This window comes from Salvia hispanica, chromosome 1 (assembly GCF_029641045.1).
Source record: "Salvia hispanica isolate PSC_SH4W2 chromosome 1, Shi_PSC_v1, whole genome shotgun sequence".
NCBI classification, from domain to species: Eukaryota; Viridiplantae; Streptophyta; class Magnoliopsida; order Lamiales; family Lamiaceae; genus Salvia; species Salvia hispanica.
Window position 1 is genome coordinate 39,790,823 of NC_142692.1, and position 20,552 is coordinate 39,811,374.

At 40.4% G+C, this 20,552-nt stretch overlaps 3 protein-coding genes across 3 annotated transcripts; all 3 read left to right on the forward strand.

Annotated features, from left to right (window-relative positions):
- Positions 1 to 13,076: 13,076 nt before the first annotated feature.
- LOC125224163 (protein DMP3-like) lies at positions 13,077 to 13,931 on the forward strand. Its single transcript, XM_048127522.2, has one exon. The coding sequence runs from the start codon at positions 13,206 to 13,208 to the stop codon at positions 13,839 to 13,841; it is 636 nt and encodes a 211-aa protein (XP_047983479.1). The 5' UTR covers positions 13,077 to 13,205; the 3' UTR covers positions 13,842 to 13,931.
- A 1,023-nt stretch (positions 13,932 to 14,954) lies between these two features.
- LOC125224147 (uncharacterized) lies at positions 14,955 to 16,443 on the forward strand. Its single transcript, XM_048127505.2, has 2 exons — positions 14,955 to 15,350; positions 16,026 to 16,443. The coding sequence occupies exons 1-2, from the start codon at positions 15,062 to 15,064 to the stop codon at positions 16,277 to 16,279; spliced, it is 543 nt and encodes a 180-aa protein (XP_047983462.1). The 5' UTR covers positions 14,955 to 15,061; the 3' UTR covers positions 16,280 to 16,443.
- Positions 16,444 to 19,754: 3,311 nt separating this feature from the next.
- On the forward strand, positions 19,755 to 20,495 carry LOC125221804 (zinc-ribbon domain protein). The gene has a single exon (XM_048124064.2). It carries the CDS (start codon positions 19,964 to 19,966, stop codon positions 20,300 to 20,302), a length of 339 nt encoding a protein of 112 aa, XP_047980021.1. The 5' UTR covers positions 19,755 to 19,963; the 3' UTR covers positions 20,303 to 20,495.
- Positions 20,496 to 20,552: the final 57 nt, after the last annotated feature.

A 20,552-nucleotide genomic window follows, 5' to 3' on the forward strand; every position in this document is an offset into this window, starting at 1 on the left:
TTGACATTTGTTTATTATGTTAACGCAAGCTAACTTAATTTGACTAGTATATGTACATGGATTCTCTATCTAGATTTTGGTATGTGTAGTTATCCATTATTATTGCAGAATAATTTCTACTAACCATGTAGGTATTTCATAACTGTCCTTGCTTTGAACATTTTCACAATAGTCCTAGCACGCCATTTCTTGCATTCTCACTTATTAATAAAGTTTTTTCTTGCTATTTATATCTTGCTTGATTTTATTGCTTTGGTCCGGGTTTTGGGCCTCTGTTTTGTTTATGTTGTTACTACTAAAGTAATGGTGCTCACTGTTTAAGTGATTTGAGCCTTTTTTGGTTTTATTGAAAAACACCATATTTATTTGTCAGTGATAAGATATTTTCTCTCCTAACCAAATATCTAAAAGACATTACATTTCTTGTAGATGGAGAATTATAAAGCTTAGATGGAGAAATGATCAAACTTATCATTATTCTTTTTTCCCAACTTACTGGCTTCATATTTTTATTTCAAACTATAATTAATTTAGATTTAGACAATAATATACTACTGTTATAAGACATGAAATAAAAGTTGCGTGTATAAAAAGTTTAGAATATGCATTGTTTGGTTATTTCCAAATGAGGAAAAGACCTCCAAAAAGAGATGTATACTACCTGAATAGCGACTAACGCACAACACTGTATTCTTTCTTTAATAAAAGGTGAAAGAATAGTTCGTTATTTGCTCAAAGCGCAGATGCATGGTTTATCATGCTGCAAATTTTCGTATTTATTAAGGATGGCTTAGAGTTGTTTTGTGGTGTTTACGATGTGGGATTCCACAAATAAAGGGCATAATGTGTTTAATTTCGGTTTTACCCTCAAATTGAACTTTTCGGCCCAAACAATTGGACTTCTGTTCACTAAATTCCATCAGACCCCTACCACAAGCCCAATAAGGCCTCTTATTAACATAAAATAAGAAGAAATAAAATTCAAATTATAATTAAATATGATCTATGCTAAGATCATCTCCAAGCATATATTAAAATCTAAATGGGATAGATAATTAGCTCCAATAGTATTCCAAAACTAATCCTATTTTTAGTTTTTGGAATAAAAATACCATCTTTAGGTTTACACTAAACTCAAACCCAAATTTTTTTCAAATTTTGTAAGTAAAAAAGACATAATATAGGGAATATTCTTTTAAATTTGAGTTTAGTGTAAATGGTTGGAGTAAAATTATATTTGGTGTGACATTTACACTAAAATGAGTTTGAGTTTAGTGTAAATGGTTGGAGATGCTCTAACAAATTATATAAATTCCGTTTATGAACAGTTTTAGTGCCATATTATCGAACAGAACATGGCTGTCTTAAAATCCTAAATCATCTCAAAATTACCAACAGAAAAATTTGACCTGATATTATTGGAAATTTTCATTATAGTTAAAATTGAATTTTGTTGTGTACTCCCTCCGTCCGCGAATAGGAGTCCCGGTTCACTTTTACCATAAATGGTAATAGGGTCCCACCTTCTACTAACTCATTCAACTCACATTTCATTTAAAACTAATATATACAAGTGAGACCCCTATTCCACTAACTTTTTTCCACCCACTTTTCTTAACATTTCTTAAAATCCGTGCCGCCCATGAATGAGACTCCTAATGGCGGACGGAGGGAGTATCATGCAACGAGGACATGAAGTTTCTAACAAGGTCAAGTCATATCACCGCATCCCGACCCAAAACTAGGCCCACTCACCCATCGGACATTAAGCCCATTTTGATTTTATCATCTTCGTAAAAATAAAAATTACTCCATGTAATAGGGGAGTGTTATATTACTAACTCATAACTTAATTGCTAACTACAACTAAACAATAGCCATTAGAAATTCAAATTAAGGACTTAGATCATTAATCCCTAAATGTCAATACAATCAATGAAAAACGTCAATAAGACCATATGATTAATTCCAAAAAATATCAATAGGGGTATTAATGTCATTAACTACATGTTTAGTTATAACTAACTTTTAAAAGAAATCCCAAAACTTTAAATTCATATAGCATATATCAAATTAAAGATAATTTCATTAGGATTCCAACGATATCCTACATGCATATGTTCTGACGTCAAAATTTGAAATTTTTTTTAAAATTTTTTAATTTTTTCGTACAAGCAGAAATGTCAACATACTATATAAAATATGTCAATATAATACATGTAGAATGTCAATATACGCAATGAGTTAACATTCTTAAAGCATTGTGTTGACATTCTCAAAGCATTGTGTTGATAATTTCGAAACACTTTATTGACATTGTCATCCAAAACCCTAATTTTGAGTTTTTTTTATCTTTTTTTATTTTATTAATAAAAATGAAAATTACACGTGGCAAATTGTAGACCACACGTTTTCTAAATCCTATGGCCTTAAATTAGTTGTAGTTAGCAATTAAATGATGAGTTAGCAATTGTGAAGGACCTACTAGACACACTAGTAGATGGGGGTAGTCACTGTGTGCACAGAAAGAAAATAACAGGTTGCAGGCATGATATAAGCAACCGTACAACTCCCATAAATATCGACAGATTTTGAAATTCAAATTATCTCCATCCTTCCTTGACCTCTTCCTCCAAGCTTTACTTGACTTCTTCCTTCAGATTCTTCTATAGTTGATTTCCCTGACCATGACCCTAAAAAAATTGAAGGTTCCAGACTCCCAAGTCAAGGTTAGAGTATAAAGCATTGGTTTCCTTCGGAGTCTGGTGCTTCGAAAATATTTTTGAATTTTCTTTAGTTTGAAAACAATTAAACTATTTACACATTTCTTTAGAGTATTCCCGAGATTCCCTGATTTAGTTCGTATTTTCAAAAATGTCAACCTACTACCTGACCCAGGAATTCATCGAGAATACCTCCTCGTCCGTCTAGGCGATAGTAGAGAGTGCGTGTAGTGGAACTTCGTCCACCACACACAACTCGGAATTATCCCTATAGACTTTCACTCTATGACCATTGATAAGAAAATGGACAGAGTTAGAAGCACTTCCCTGGATCTCCACTGCTCCGTTTGCGCGGATGCCGACGATGGTACATGGGCCGATCCATTTAGACTTCAATTTTTCTGGCATTAGCTTGAGCCGGGATTGAAAAAGGAGCACCTTCTGTCCCACATGAAGTTCCTTGACCCGGAGATTCTTGTCATGCCATAACTTCGTTCTTTCTTTGTACCACATGGCAGACTCAAAAGATTCCAGCCTAAGTTCCTCCAGCTCTTGTAATTGTAACTTCCTCTCTTCTTCGCAAGCTGTAGGTTTCATGTTCTACTCTTTCACTGCCCATTACGCCTTGTGCTCAATACCCACAGGTAAGTGGCACATCTTGCCAAACACAAGCCTGTAGGGCGACATTCCGATAGGCGTTTTGAAAGCAGTTCTGTAGGCCCACAATGCGTCACCGAGCCTCTTGCTCCAGTCCTTCCTTGACGGATTTACTATCTTCTCCAATATCGCCTTGATCTCGCGATTAGAAATCTCTGCTTGGCCATTAGACTGAGGGTGGTGAACACCATATTTCTTCATCAGAGCCTCGATGGTGCGATTACAGAAATGAGTTCCTTGATCTGAGACGATGGCCCGGGGAACTCCATATCTGTTAAAAATATTGTCCTTCAAAAATTTTGCCACCTCCTTTGATTCACATGTTGTGGTGGCCTTAGCTTCTATCCACTTAGACACATAGTCTACTGCAACCAATATATAAATGTTCCCACAGGATGATGGGAAGGGTCCCATAAAGTCCATTCCCCACACATAAAAAATTTCGCACACGATCACCGGGACCTGAGGCATCTCGTCCCTCCTTGAAATTCCCCCCGTCTGTTGGCACCTCTCGCAACATTGACAAAACTCAAAGGCATCCCTATTTAACGTCGACCAATAAAAACCGCTGTCCAGAACCTTCCTTGCTGTCTTCCTTGGTCCAAAGTGACCTCCACATGCCAAAGTGTGGCAATGAATTAACACATCTTTTTGTTCCCATTCGGGAATGCAGCGTCTGATCACTTGATCTGAGCACATTTTCCACAGGTAGGGGTCATCCCAAAAGTAATATTTGGCTTCGCTTTTAATCTTCATCCTCTGGGCCCGGGAAACTTCGTCTGGACTTGGCACCTCTCCCGTGACCAAGTAGTTGGCTAAGTCAGCAAACCATGGTTCTGCGTTCAGTGCGCGCTTCCCTTTATCCAATTCCCCTGGACCAGTTAAAGCCAAAACTGCTTCCCAGTTAATTGGTCTAGGAAATTTCTCCAGAAAGTACAAATGCTCCTCAGGGAAGGCACCGGGTATGGCCTCTTCTGTTTCCCCTTGATATATTCTGCTCAAGTGATCGGCTACTCTATTCTCCGTTCCTCTTTTGTCTCTTACTTCCCAATCAAACTCCTGCAAGAGTAACACCCAACGGATTAATCTTGGCTTAGACTCCTTCTTAGCCAGCAAGTACTTTATTGTTGCGTGATCCGTGAAGACTATAACCCTCAACCCAAGGAGGCAGGGTCGGAAATTTTCAAACGAGTATACGACAGCCAACATTTCCTTCTCCGTGGTGTCATAATTCTTCTGAGCCTAATTCAACGTCTTGGAAGCATAGAAGATCACATAACTTTTTCCATCAATTTTCTGTCCTAGGACAGCTCCTACAGCAAAATCACTCGCGTCACACATTATCTCAAAAGGATGATTCCAGTCTGGCGCCCTGATAATTGGTGCTGACACTAACCTGTCCTTAAGCAACTGAAATGCCTTTTTGCATCCTTCGTCAAAGACGAATTCCACATCATTGTGTAGCAAACGAGTGAGTGGTTGCGCGATTTTCGCGAAATCCTTGATAAACCTCCTATAAAACCCTGCGTGACCTAGGAAGCCTCTCACCTCTTTTTGGTTCGTAGGGTACGGTAACTTTGATATCACATCTACCTTTGCTTTGTCTACTTGTATCCCTCTCTCAGAAACCACGTGACCCAAGGCAATGCCTTCAGTCACCATGAAGTGGCATTTCTCGAAATTCAAGACTAAATGCTTCTCTTGGCATCTTTGTAACACTAGATCAAGGCTGGCCAAACAAGTATCAAATGAGTTCCCGTATACGGTGAAATCGTCCATGAATATCTCAATGCATACTTCCAGCAGATCCGAAAAAATGCTCATCATACACCGCTGGAAAGTTCCTGGTGCATTACACAATCCAAACGACATTCTTCGGTATGCATAGGTGCCAAAGGGGCACGTGACTGTGGTTTTCCCTTGGTCCTCTGGGTTAACGTAGATTTGGAAATAGCCACTGTACCCATCAAGGAAACAAAAGTACTGCTTGCCAGCCAGTCTTTCTAGCATCTTATCCATGAAAGGTAGGGGGAAATGATCCTTCTTCGTGGCTTCGTTCAGCTTCCTGTAGTCGATGCACATCCTCCACCCCGTCACTAGTCTGGTGGGCACCAGCTCATTCTTTTCATTCTTAACAACCTGTATTCCAGATTTTTTTGGTACCATATGGACAGGACTGACCCACTCGCTGTCCGGAATCGAGTAGATGATTCCTAGAGCAAGCAATTTTAACACCTCCTTTAGGACCTCCTCTTGCATGTTCGGATTCAGTTTCCATTGTGCATATCGATGAGCCTTCGCACCTTCTTCCAGACGAATGTGGTGCATACAAAGATCCAGACTTATTCCTACCAAATCCGAGAGAGTCCACCCTATTGCTTTCTTGTTTCTTTTGATGACTTCCAACAACCCCTTCTCTTGCTCCTTGGTCAGGTTACTGTTGACTATTACCGGGAATGTCTCATTCTCCTCCAAGTAAGCGTACTTGAGGCCTGGTGGAAGTGTCTTCAGTTCCTTCTTTGTTCCATTCGTCTCCTGGGGCAAGGGATTTTTGTCTGCAATTACTGGTAATCCCTCCTTCCCAGACCCAGGAGAATTCTCCAGACTAGCCACGTGAGCCGATCCCTTAGATTTGGCTGACTCGGGACTTCTGCAAAACTCCATAATGGCCTCCGTGAGCTCCTCATCTGTCAATTCTGTTATGCTCATTGCTGCACACCATCCTATAACTTCTCAGTCAATTGAATGGCTCAACTCCGAGTTGTCAATTTGTTCCTGTAACAATTCCGTCTCAAGATATTCTTGGACCAGGGGGTTAATAACATCAATAGCATAGAGATTCTCAACATCTAAAGGCCTTTTCATCCCCTCATCTATGCTAAAAGTATATTTTCCCCCATTATAATCCAAGCATATTGTTCCATCGAAGACATCGATAATGGTCTTAGCAGTACGCAAAAATGGTCTCCCTAAAAGTACACCACTAGACTCAGCAGACTCATTATTATTCATCTTGATCACATAAAAGTCAGCAGGATATAGAAAATCATGCACTTTGACTATAACATTTTCCAACACACCTTCAGGACAAATGCAAGTTTTATCTGCTAACTGGATCACTACTTTGGTAGCAACCATCCTTACCCCAGTCAATTTCTTATAGATCGAAAGCGGTAAAACATTAATGGACGCCCCTAGATCACACATAGCATGCTCGACCTTGATGTCCCCTAGAGAGATGGGTAATGTGAACATACCTGGGTCGGTGCATTTTGAGGGCATCCTTTTCTTTTGTATCACAGCAGACACACTCTCCTCGATCACAATCTTCCCGTTTGGCTTGGTCTTCCCTGCAATGAATTCCTTGATGAACTTGCTGAAAGCAGGCATTTTTAGGGCTTGCAAGAATGGCAGGTTGATTTCCAACTTGCTAAAAATCTCCATGAGATCCTCTGTATCATCCTTTTTTTTCTTTGCTTCCCCTCGGTATGGAAATGGCTTTGCTCGCTATACTGCATTTGTGGAAGTCCCAGCTTGAGTTTCATCAACTCCCCTGTTTCCTTCCTTGCTCACTTCTTCAGGTTCTGAGTCTAGGAAGAATGGGTCGCTCGGTCGAGGCAGGGATCCCCCTAAATCTCCCTTCTGGAGGTCATTCTGAACAAGGATTTCCCTGGGTCTAGGGCTATCCCCTTGATGCATCTGACTTTTTCTTCCTTCACTAACCTGCATAGGTACCTCCTCGTCAATTTCCAAGGTCGGTCCTTCATAACCCCGCCCAGATCTCAAGGTGATTTGACTAATGTTTGCTTGGTCTGGTGGTTTGACAGTTGCAGGAAGTTTCACTTCATTTCCCCGCATCTCATTCAAGGAAACTGCGATCTGGGACAGTTGCTTTACCATCTTGTCCATGGCGGCTTTATGTTCAGACTGAGCGTCCTGCAATTTGTGCACCACGTCATTGTTGGAGTGCAAGTTATTCTGCATGAATTGCTGTGAATTCACTAGGTCGTGGACCATGTCATCCAAACTCCTCTGTGGCCTGGAGTTGAATTGATTAGAATTTGGTCCTTGACTTTGGTTCTGACGATAGTTCCCTTGATGATTGTTGTACTCGTTACTAGACCCTTGATTCCCTTGATGATTGTTGTACTGATTACTAGACCCTTGATTCCCCCTTGATGATTCGATTGGGAATTCTAGTAGTTCCCCTGGTTATTTCTCTGATGAGGTGGCACATTGGAGCTTCCTGGATTGTTCTGATTCCTATTTCCCCAATTAGTATGGTCCTGATTCCTGTACCCCAGTTGCAATTGTCCCTCTTGACTTTTCCCTGACCAGTTGGACTGCCTCTTCGGAGGGTGTGCATAATTCGTGAGCTGAAGTGGGGGTGGCTGGCCTTGATCATGGTCAGTCCACTAAAGTTTGGGTGAGTCCTCCATGGAGCATCCCTCTGTCTTCCTTGGTTTCAACTTCCGTCGGGATTCCAACTTCCCATCGAATTTGCCTGAGCTTGGCACTCCCCTTCGCAGGGCTGACTGTAATATAGCTGAAGTTGCCTTTCCTCTGGACCAGGGGGTTTCTCAATTTCTATTGGAGCATGCGGATTATATTTCTCAATTGCATTCAACAATGCTTTCTCCAGTTTATCGATCCTATCTTCCACCTTCTTGTCATCTTGTTCCGTTACTGCATTGGCTGACCCTCTCCTCAATATGCTTTGCGGTTATCATAGGCCTTCTTCGCCTCGATCAGCCTTCCCAAAGTTTCTCTGGCTTCACTTGCTTTGTTCTTGGTAAAGTTTCCCCCGCTCGAGGAATTCATCAAGTCCTTTGATTCAAGATTTGCACCTTTGTAGAACAGATAGTAAGTCTCCACTTCTATCATCCTGTGGTTCGGACAAGCATCCAGCAACCCCTTGAACCGGGACCAATAAGAACTCAGAGACTCATCATATTCCTGCTTGCACTCCTGAATCTCCTTCTTCAAGGCATTCGTCTTGTTGGAAGGGAAAAAATAATCCAAGAATTCCAGCTTGAAATCTTTCCATGTGTTAATCGAGTCTGGTGGAAGCCTTAGTAACCAAGTATTGGCTTCCCCTTTGAGGGCAAACGGGACTGCACGTAAACGGTAGTCCTCCTCAGTCGCCTCGTTAGGTCTCTTTTGAATGCTGCACAACTTACTGAACTCGTTGAGGAATTCGTAAGGACATTCGTTCCTTCGTCCAGAGAATGTGGGCAAAACTCCGAGTACATTTGTCTTGATATCAATAGACCTCCTACGCGGGTTTGAGACTATGGCATGGGCCGGCTCGCCGTCTAGATGCGCGGTGAGCGAACCTATTTTCGGATCGGGGTTCCACTACGTGTGCCATATTCACGTCCTCCTCTTCCTCAGTCTCGGATTGCTCTGTTTCGGTGGACGACTTCGGGTCCTCTTCTCTTGATGAGTTCCACTTCTTCTCACTTTCTGAATTGAACGGAAATGGGTCTCTCGTCTTTAAACCTGACCTGATGGTGATGGTAGACGTAGATTCCTTGACTCGCCACTTGTATTGGCCGCTCCCTGACCCAGATGAGCTCGCCCAACTTCCAGAATGGAAGCCTGCGTTCATAAACTGTCAAGGAGAAAAAAAATAACAGAAATTAAAATATTTACACCAAATCCTTAAACGCAATAACAATAAATGCCATCCTTCCCCGGCAACGGCGACATTTGAAGGACCTACTAGACACACTAGTAGATGGGGGTAGTCATTGTGTGCACAGAAATAAAATAACAGGTTTCCTAGGTCCAGCAAATCCGCTAGATCACACGGTTTAGGAACTCGTTGGTCGTCGGAAATCCTGGTCGTCGGACGCACAGAGCACTCCTTCAAAAACCCTCAACCACTTTACTAAAACCTAGCACAGGGAAGTGGGGATTGATCCCACAGAGATGGATGCGTAATAATCTTGCTCAAGGATTTGGGGATTGTTTTTGGGTTGGCTGCTGCCACGCATTTTTGGGTTGAGGAAATTTAACTTGACTTGGGATTTAAACTGCTACGCTAACAGCTAGATCTAGGCGAAACAACAAAGCAAGCACGGAAACTAAACCGAACAATCACTGGATCAAAGAAACTACTCTAATTACCTAGATCTGGGTAACAAACTGACGGTGGGGACCATAACTGAAAAAGCAGAGTACGGACGAAAAGCTGGAAAAACAACTAACTAAGGTACTAACTGACAACGACATCATCTTCTCCAACCAATTTGCGTAAAAACTCAGAAGAAAACAGCATGAGCGAAATCGGAACAGAGCATACTGGATTTAAACAATTTTGATGAGTAACAATTAAGAACTAAACAGATCTACGGATGCTAGACGAAGTAAAACAGATAGCAAGCGGAAAACTCAAAATCCATGCATAACTCGACTTCCCCTGTTCAGATCCAACCTCGAACGCTAAATCCACTCCGGATCCAAGCATCCGACACAAACTCCAGCCCAAAGAAACATTTCATAACTTCCGATTTAACCAACAATCTCCGATCAACAACAACACCGCAGATCTACAACCAAATCCCCAGATCGAGCACCAAAGCAGCAAAAACAGAGATCAACATGTAACTTGCCGAAATAAAACTCTCAACAGTAGGATCAACGTAAATCAACTTGAAATAACACAAATAATACGAAAACTAACATAAGTGCATAGACAGTCAGTAACATCAACAGCCCAATCGACTTCCAAAAGTGAAGTTCGTACGAAAAGAGTGCAAAACAAACTGAAAATAAAGAGATTGTATCTTCGCCTTCACGCGGACGGTGTTACGACTGAAATTTCTGAAGAATTAACCCCCTTGGAACCGAAACTACCCCAGATCTCCCATTTCCCAAGTTTGTGTTGTGTGTGAGCTAAGAGTGAGCGAAAAGAGTGATATCTTGTGTGTTGCATGCTCCTCTATTTATAGGCGTTGAAGTGGGGCCCAGCGGGGTATAGATAGACTTTGTTGCCCTCAGCTATTGACTCCCTTCTTCAAGCCTTCTTTTTCCTTGGATTCTGCTCATTTCCACTTCATTCCTTCGCTAGACTATTTCCTCCAGCATCTCCTGGATCTAGCGATTCTGTCACACACCTGGCTTAGAAACCGTGTTAGACCCAGCAAAATGTAATGTTTTTCACTATATAACCGATGCATGAAATTAGCCTTATCAAATTGATCACAAATTGATCACATTGATTAAAAAAAATTACATAATAAAAAAAAATCGGGCTTCCACACACGAGCCCTGCCTCTCTCTACTCCTCGTCGCCGTCGCCGCCTCCGTCGCCGCTGCCACCCGGGACCTCCACATCTGAGCCCACGTCTGAGCCCCCGAACTGTGCCCTCGCGGCATCCAAATCGACCCATATGCTCTCGAGCATCGAGTGAAGAAACCTCTTCTCCGTTGGGTCAGTTGCGGCCTTCCAATCTTGGAAGACCGTGTACATCTGCTCCCGCATTTTTTGACGCAAAAGAAGGTGAGCGCGGGTGGGGGTGTTGCCGACTGGACCTCCTGGGGCGATAGGGGGGAGGATCCCCTCACTGCCCGTTGCGCCCGCTTTTGGCCAACCGGGCGAGTGCGGTGAGCAAACGATGGAGGGGACGGAAACTCCTCAGCATCCGGGGGGGAGGTCGTGGGAACCGCCGCTGCTGCCGCTGTAATCACTGGAATAGTTCAGCTTCTGCTTCTTTGGCCACCCAGCTACGACCCCCACCCAGAACTTCTCGGAGTCCTTCAGCACCAGATAGCAGTTCCAGTAGGTGAACTCATTATAAACCCTCGGCTTGGGGAACGGACTCTCCGCTATCCTCCGGCAGTCCTCCTCAGTCTGCCCACTAGTCTGCATGCAGAGGGCGTTGGCGTACAAGCCCGAAAATCGGCCAACCGCCGCCCTGATGCGTTCCCACGCCTTCCGACACTCCTCCCCAGTGAAGTCCTTTCAAAGCGGGCAGTTCCTCTTGTAGGCTGCTCTAATCTTAGCCCACATATTGACGATCATCTAGTTGTTCGCAACCAAAGGATCGTCGCAAACTGACAACCACGCCTTGGACAGGGCGACGTTCTCATCGTCCGTCCACTTCCTTCGTGCGGTGGTGTCGTCAACAGTCAGCTGCGACGACTCCCCGACCACCTTGCTCTTCCCCTTGTTCTTCTTTTTCTTCTTCTTCTTCTTCTTCTTCGGTGTGGCCCGACCCCGCTCTACTCCCCCCGTTGGAACGGGAGTGTCCGCCTCCTCGACATCGATCCCCAACTCCTGTAATGAGAAACGGTCATCCCAGTGAACTGCGTCTCCACCAGGGTCGATGTGTGAGACGAAGCCGTCAAAAAGTCAAGAGTGGGACGATAGACCGTGCCACCCCCCCCCCCCCCCCCCCGCGACCCCTGCATACTGGGCTGCACCCCCAGTGCCATACCGGCATCATCCCCATCATCTGTTGCATCATCTGCGGCGTCATCTGCAGCGTACCTCCCCACCCCGGCATTCCCTGCCCGCCGCTGGCCTGCCCCCCGCCCAGCATCGCCTGCCCGCCCGCCATCATTCCCATCAACTGCTGCCAAGGGTACATGTTGTACTGACCGCCTATTTGCCAGCCCATCTGCCCCCATCCAGACCCCACGGGTACCGTGGGAGTCTGAGACCCGCTCGTCGCCGGAGTAAACTGGTTGTTGTTGTCCATCTCTCGATGTTGCTCTTGTACAAAAATTTAGATAGAGAGAAAACTCGTTAAAACAAGTGGTGCAAATGAAAATGATGTGAAAATCGCGAATATATAGTGTTTCAAAAATTAAAAAATAAAAAATAAAAAATTGTGCCGGTCGATCGCTCGCCGATCGCCAGCCTGCAATGGCGGCCAGCGCCTTCAAATCGGCGTGCGCTCGCCTAATGGCTAGCCGATTCGCCGTTCACCGATCGCAGTAGTTCGGCTAGCCGACCGGCTAGTGCCGCGTATCGGCTAGCCGCTATTGGAGATGTCTAATATATCAAGTTCTTTCTATTTCTCTTATTAGTATACATATAATATATGAAGGTCTGAAGGAAAGAAATAGAATATTAAATTGGTACCAAGCATCTGACAGCATATGCTTAGTTGCACCTTCTACAAAATTAGATCAGAATGAAATAACGTATTCTCATCGTAAAAAGAGTTGACATTAAAATCTATATTCACTTAAATATTAATATTACCCCAAACGTGGCAGGCTGTACAATCAAAACTAGGAAGCAACGACTTCTTCCATTAATTAAATACTAAGTCACAACAATATTTCGAGAACAAACTCATTTATCAAGTCATTGCAAAGCAGCAAGGAACCTACAAAATTAAACTAATAAATATAATGACCAATTCTCGGAAAAACCATAAAATTTGATCAAAATTATGTCACGTTCCACAACTTTTAGATTAGACGCAGTTTGAATCTGTTCACAGATCATCCCACGAACTAAAAATTTTGGTCAAAGTCGTAGAATTAAACAATGTTGTCTATTCATACAGAATTAAACATCCATCGAAGAATTAAACAATATTGTCTATTCATACAGAAAACATTGTCGTTTGACTGAAAACACTAGAAATATATTACATGTAAGCAACAAGGTCAGACTTCATAGTTTTCCAAATAATTTTAAAAATTGCGCAAAGAAAAGCAAACTTCATACAATTTCTGATAGACTTCCCTAAGACTAGCTAAATATATATATGTATCACAAAGTCCCAACACACATATGTTTCATCAAATCCATTTTCAAACCAATCAAAAACCCTATTACACCCCAATTAACCACTTAGTAAAATGTCTCTAAGACAAAGAACTCCATCAACCCCCAATCCACCACCACCACCACCCCAAAACGACGTCGTTCCACAGCCTTCGCCCCCGCTGCCCCCTCCCCGCGATGCGCTCTCCCAAGCCCTCCAAGGCACCGCAAACCTCGCCAACCTCCTCCCCACCGGAACCCTCCTCGCCTTCCAAGTCCTCACCCCGATCTTCACCAACAACGGGTCATGCGACGCGGCCACGCGCCCCATGACCCTCGCCCTCCTCTCCCTCCTCGCCGCCTCCTGCTTCCTCGCCTCCTTCACCGACAGCCTCAAATGCGCCAACGGCGACGTCCACTACGGCTTCGCCACGACGAAAGGGCTGTGGCTGTTCGACAATCCCGACGCGGCGGAGCTGCCTGCTGACCTGAGCCGGTACCGGCTGAATTTGATGGACGCGGTGCATGCGGTGCTGTCGGTGGCGGTGTTCGCGGTGGTGGCGATGAGGGATAAGAATGCGGTGGGGTGCTTCTATCCGGAGGCGGCGCGTGAGGTGCAGGAGGTGGTGAATATTGCTCCGGTTGGGATTGGATTGATTGCTAGTTTGTTGTTTGTGGTTTTTCCTTCTACAAGGAATGGGATTGGTTATCCTGTTACTAGGGATAGATGATTTTTTTTTTTTAATTTTATGTTAAAGGTTTGTTCTTAATTCTTGATGTATATATCTCTTTGTTCAAATTATTTTCAATTATGAGTTTAATTGAAGTTTTAATATTTGTTTTATTGCAAACATGAATTAAAATTTCACGCTCTTATTTTTAACAGACTAATAGTCATTCAAGATTGTAAAATAGTCAAATTTTGGTTAAACTACTTACTATATTTGTTGTACGCATGGCGGATTAATATCGGCCCAATAGTCGGATAAATTACCAAAACCGTAGTGATCCATATATTCTGTGACCAATTTGAAAAAAAAAATATTAAAATATAGAAAGAGGTTGGATAAGAATGAAATTGTTGTATGAAAACGAGATTAAATATGGAGAATTTTTTGAATTTAGATAGTAATTTTTAAAAGAGATACCGATATTAAAAATCACAAACTATGAAAGTGATTTTAAAAATCATATATTAATTTTAAGACTGACAGATTTACAAGACATATTTTATCCCATTAAGCATATGCTATAGGGGCGGATCTATGCAGGCTTAAGGAGGGGCATTTGCCCCACCTCATATTTTCTTTCCTATATAAATATTGTTTTTCATATAATTTATATCTTTTAATTTTCAATAAATGTCCCTCCTCAAGTTTTTAAATTATCTTCATAGAAAAATTTGCCCCCGTTCCTATAAATTTCTGGCTCCGCTCCTATAATATTATTCAACGCAGAATTCAAGAATTAGGACTTCAAAATGAAAATATGTCGTTTCATTTATAATTCAGTGAGTTACATAGATTGCACTACTTGCACGTAAGAACAAAATCCGCCGAAAAATTCTATTAAGGCCTGCTTGGAAAAATTGCACTCTCTCGAAAATTTTATGACCTTTTAAAACCATTTTCAGTTAAAGTTTGTGAAAAATAACATAACTTATCACAATTTATGATTTTTAACACCAATACTATTTGATTATTTAAAAAAGGGGACGCACACGTCTAGCGACGACTATAGTCTGGGTCCCTCTCACCTGGTGCACCATAGTCCATATACACACCCCCTACCCCTCAAAGACACATACACATGTAAAACATTTATCCAACTGCATTTTTCCTTGTGTACCCATTTCTATTTATCTCCCTCTCTATCTCTCTCTATATATATACACACACACACACACACATCTATGCAGTACCAAACTAATTTATTCTGAAAAGAAGCCAACATGAACCAGTGGCGATCCGATGAGAGAAAATGGTGCTTTTTCCATCCCACAGAATTGGTGGTAGGGATTTGTGCTCTCTGTTTGAAAGAGAGGCTCTTGGCTTTAGCTTCAGCCAAGAAAAACTCTCTTCACAAAACTCTCGGTTTAGGTTCAACCACTAGGAAATCGCCCTCTTCTTCTCTCAACAAGATCTTTGCTCTCACGGCTCTGCTCAATCGTCTCGACATCAAAGATCACAAATCTTCCGTTGATGATCACTTCTGCCGCAGCTCAACATCCACTCAAGATGGTAAGCTTCATTTTTCTCTTCTTTATTTCCTTTCAAGGTCATATCAATAACTCCTTTTGTTTGTTTTTGAATTATACTCCTATGATCTTGTATCACATGCGTGTTTTATTTCATCAGTACATGTGTGGCACGGCACGAACAAGTAGTTGAAAGCATGAATTTGAATTTAATTCATATGCAGTGTAACATTTCATACTTTCATGAGTTTATTACTCACAATATATGAGACAATCTAGATCCAAGTTAATTTGATTCTTGATACATTTACATAATATATTATGTAGTATATTTGTGATATTTGTTGATAAAATAGTAGTATTATTTTTTTTTTTTTTTGTAAATTTGTGGAAATTATCAAGAATTTTGATCCTTATTAAATTGACACTGAAGCTTCTACCAATATTTTTTTTCTGCATCAACCACTACCGTCAGTAATGGTAAATGGCACAACTAGTACGAGGATAGGGACCCTTTGGGGTTCTCAAGATTAGTACGATGATGATTTAAAAGGGACCCTATGGACCATACTTAGTATCCACAACTTTATTTCAAAAACAAATTATGACATAATCTATATGATCTTTTTGTCTAATCATTACATAAACTATTATGCATAAAATTCAATATAGTTTTTGATTTTTTTTTATGAGATAGTAAAATGTATGGTGATTGCAGACTCTTTTATATCGATCAAGTTTGAAGATAATGGCATTGCCTCATGGGAAAAGGGAAAATGTGCTGCAACAGAGGATAAGAAGATCAAGTGTTTGGTGGAGCACTCGAAACCACGTGGGGCGCTGAGGTGGCGAAGGCGGATTGGCCACATATTCAAGCTCATGAGATTGAAGAAGTCCAACAAAGGCATTATTTGCCATGTGGGAGCAAAGCAAAGGAAGAGTATAAGTCTAAATACTATTGACAAAATGTAGATAAACATCCATGTCATTGAGGTCATTTACATTTCATTTGATGTGTTATCATTTTGTGCACACAACCTTTATAATTTGCCAATCACCCAACTTTGGAAGAGATTTCAAGTTACACCCCAAATTTGGCATGCTATATAAAAGTGCAATGAACTTTGTGAGACTCAGTTTATGCCCATTCGTCCCTCAAAAATTGTCACATAAATTGACATAAAATTTTACGAGATGTAATTTAGTGTGTTAAGTAAAGATATTGGAGACAAAAAATGTAATTGAAGTATTAATAAAGAGGGAGAAAAAAACAATTGAGTGTATTAATGATGATTTAATATTTTTTAGAAATAGAACTTTTTTTTGAAAAAATTAATAAGAAAAGTCTAACATCTTTCCCGTAATGGTAGGAAGGAGTACCAAATAAGTGTTTGAATTTTGGCCATCTCTACTAAAAGAAACATAAGAAGGGATAAGGGACCAGGCTTATCCTTTGATACTAGTTGTCCTCTTGTTGTCTTCTGGGGAAAAAAATAGTCTCTCTTAGTAAAATAATTCTTGCACCTTAATTTCTTTGTTATTCACAAAAAGAAGGGTATATTAGTGTAAAATAATAAAATTTGTTCAAATTCTATTTTGATCCACTGTTTTAAAAATTAATTTAAAAAATTATATGATATTTGAATTCGTTGATAGTTATCTCATGACAAATTAAAGTTGGTGAAATTATATCTGATAAGTATGTCGTCAATTTATAAACAAAAATAATGTTTTCTGGTTGAAAAACATCAACAATATATTGTACTCGAGGTGCTTGAATTTTTTCAACGTGGAATAATTGCGAACAAATTAAAATTTTATAGTTTTTCTGACTGATCTTTAACATTACAAGAAAGATCTGAATTTGAGAAAACTTCGTGATTCTTTTAGACGTTTTACCATTAAAGAAATACCCCCTCCGTCCACCAATACAAGAGCATATCGGATTGTGTCTGGACACGGGTTTTAAGAAATATAGTAGAAGATGAGGTGAAAAGATTAGTTTTTTAATAAAATGTGAGTGACATAAAGTTAGAGGAATGTGGGTCCATTATAAAAAATGATCAAAAATAAATGAGACTTTTATTGGTGGATTGGGGACGATAAAAATGGCAAAATGAAACGTTTATTGGTGAACAGAGGGAGTAAGTAGTAGTAGTATATTCATGATCATAGAATTTGCCTTTTTATCCCACAAATGAAAAATGGGAAGCATGTGCAAAAGTACTAGTATAGTTGTCTTTGTTTAGTTAAATCATTGAATAGTGAGAAGGAGGTTGTTTTGTAGGGCACTATGTTCCCTTTGTTGCCTCTAGCTAGGTATGGGTTATAACATAACCATACATTATTGGATGTTAAGAACAGGCTCTTTATATTGAAATAGTTGTAATGTCAATTTTTCTTTTGAGGTTTATGGTTGTTTCCACTATCAATTTTGGCCGACCGACCACTTTATTAAGAGCAACTCGAATCCTTTTATAATTATTGGCATGCTTAGGTGTAAAATAAGGTGTTGCTTAATAATTCATGTGTGAGTTTTACAACCTTTTATATTGCAGATTGAATTTCCAATCTAGACATTCATCCAACAAGCTTATTGATTCTAAGAAGATCATAAAGCAAAAATTAACATGCATTCCATTTAGGTACAAAAATAAAGAAGCTCCCAAACATGAAAAAGACGGTCATAATGAGATTTGAGAATAATAATAATTAGTGAAATGGGACCCCATAATTTTAAAGTCAGGTACCTAAGAATTACACACTTTAGTTTTCTTTTAGTTCCATAATGATAAAAGAGAGACTTTCTTAAATCTCAAGTCAACATACACTTTTCCACCTGAAAGGATCACTTAATCCGGATCCTAAGACATTTCCTACTCCACTCCTCACAAATATAAAATATAACGATGGAGTCCACTATCATGTTTGTGAGGGGTGGGGTAGAAAATGTATTAGGATCCTGATTAGGTGATCCTGTTTTGTCACCTAAATTAAATTAAAGATTAAGATTAGAAAAGTGGAGAATTTAATATGTTAGTAACCATGCAGAATTTAGACATAACATGGTGGCCTCCCACAATTAATTAGATGCTAAGATTTAAGGTTTGAGGATTGTGATAGGAAATGTTTGGTTGATATATACATGCACATCAAATATGAGTACCTCTTTTCTCCTTTTAGGTTACTTTTTGTTAGAAAGAGTCCCACATGCTTTGATTCTAGCTATACCTTTTATCCATTCTTTGTAGTGTATCTAAATTCAATAACGAGAGTATAACTTTAAGAGATCTTATATAATTTGTTTCGAACGGGTCTCAAACCTCCACAGTTTGTAGCTCGAGATAGATCGAGTTAGTGTACCATCTCATCACCAAAGGCCATGTTTGATAGCCCAATTAAGCCCAAGATAGGGGCTTTAATATGAGTTCATGCGTCTTGATCCAAGATAATACTATATCTACGAGGCTCGTTTATAGTAAAAGACCTGCACAAGCCCACGAAAAAAATGATGTAAAAGCTAGATTATCTATTGCACTATTTCGATATGATGGCTGACACCGGTTTGCTTTAATTTTTAGTTATCCTCGATCTGTATTTCCAAAATTATTCATTCTCTATTGCTGATTTAGAGAGGACATGAAGCAAAGATTACACAAAATACCGCGTAAAAAGAGCAAACTGGACAACGTTTTATATTGTTCGTCCAAAACGTTTTCAAGGTTAAGAAATGACTGATTTTAGTGTTAAGATAACTATCTTGTATAGGCTATCATAGAGGGCCTAAAAATGCGTGTTTGAGGTATGACAAAATTCTTCTACGTGACCGATTTCACTATAGTTTTTATTTATATATGAAATTCCATATAGTTAAGGTCCTCTAAAATATAAGGGATATTGGTCTCTAAAACCATAAACTTTGCCTAAAATTTGGTATTTCTTATGAACTTTGAAATTGGTCTATAACATCACAAACTTTGCATTTGTTTGGTATTTCCCAAACTCACTTAAATAACATATTTTCATCAAAATCTTATTTTACATAGGCAACCGTGATACATTTTATGATATTTTAAACCACTTTTTAAGTTCATAACATGTAGGATAAAAAGTCACATTGAAACCACGTTGATTTAATTATGTCAAGTATGATAAAAAATTTTCGTAAGTTAGTCAAATATAGTAGCAATAGACATGCCGTGGGAAATACCAAACAAAGTGTAAAATTTGTGATATTATATACCAACTTTAAAATTTATGGGAAATACCAAATTTTAGGCAAAGTTTATGATTTTAGGGACCAATTTCCCAAAATATAATGAATAAACAAATATACTAAGTACTATTGATTAAGGCCATGAGTTTTGTGGTCCAAATACTAACTTAATTATGGGCCTGACCCAACCTACACGAGTTGGGTAGTAAAACTTTAACTACGCAATGTTAAACTGATTTTACACGTAAATGGTGCAGTCACAAAACGACGACGTCGCGAAGGATTCGTCTAGAGGCATCCATGGCGGATGCAGGTGGAGCTAGAACACTCCACCACTGCTTCTGATCCACCATAAAAACCCAATCAAATTTCCCCAATCACACCAAATTGTTGAATTACTCCATCAGAGCACGCAAATCGTTGTAAATCAGCAACAAAAAATGTTTTTCTTTTTCGTGGGAGGATTGGAGCAGCAGGCGAGGCAGGTGTTGAAGAGCGGCGTCGGTCGTTGCATATCCTGCGGATCTCCGGCGGATCTCGTGGAGTACGAGAAAGTGCTCAAGGCCTTCTTCGTGCCGGTGTGGCGCTGGCCAGGGAAGGAGCCGCTCATGCACTGCAAGGACTGCAATCTCTTCTTCCCTCAATCGATCTCTCCTCCTCCGCCGCCGCCGCGCCTCCTGGAGAAGGAATCCGTGGATGCGGCTTTGAGATGCCACTTCTGCTCTCGTCAGGTCGATGCCTCGTTCAGGTTTTGCCCCTTCTGCGGATCGGGGCTTTAGATTATGAAATTAGGGTTCTGTTAGCTCAATTTGTAATGTTTCGAATTTGGGAAATAGAAAAGTAAATTGACGAAATATTGAGATGCTTTTGTCTTAGCTCATCCAAATTGCCTTGATTAGATTATGAAATTAGGGTTCTGTTAGCTCAATAAATGTTTTCGAATTTGGGAAATAGAAGAGTAAATTGACAACATATTAACTTGTTTTTGTTCTTTCCTGGTTGAAATGTGCATTATAGTCATTCATTTTG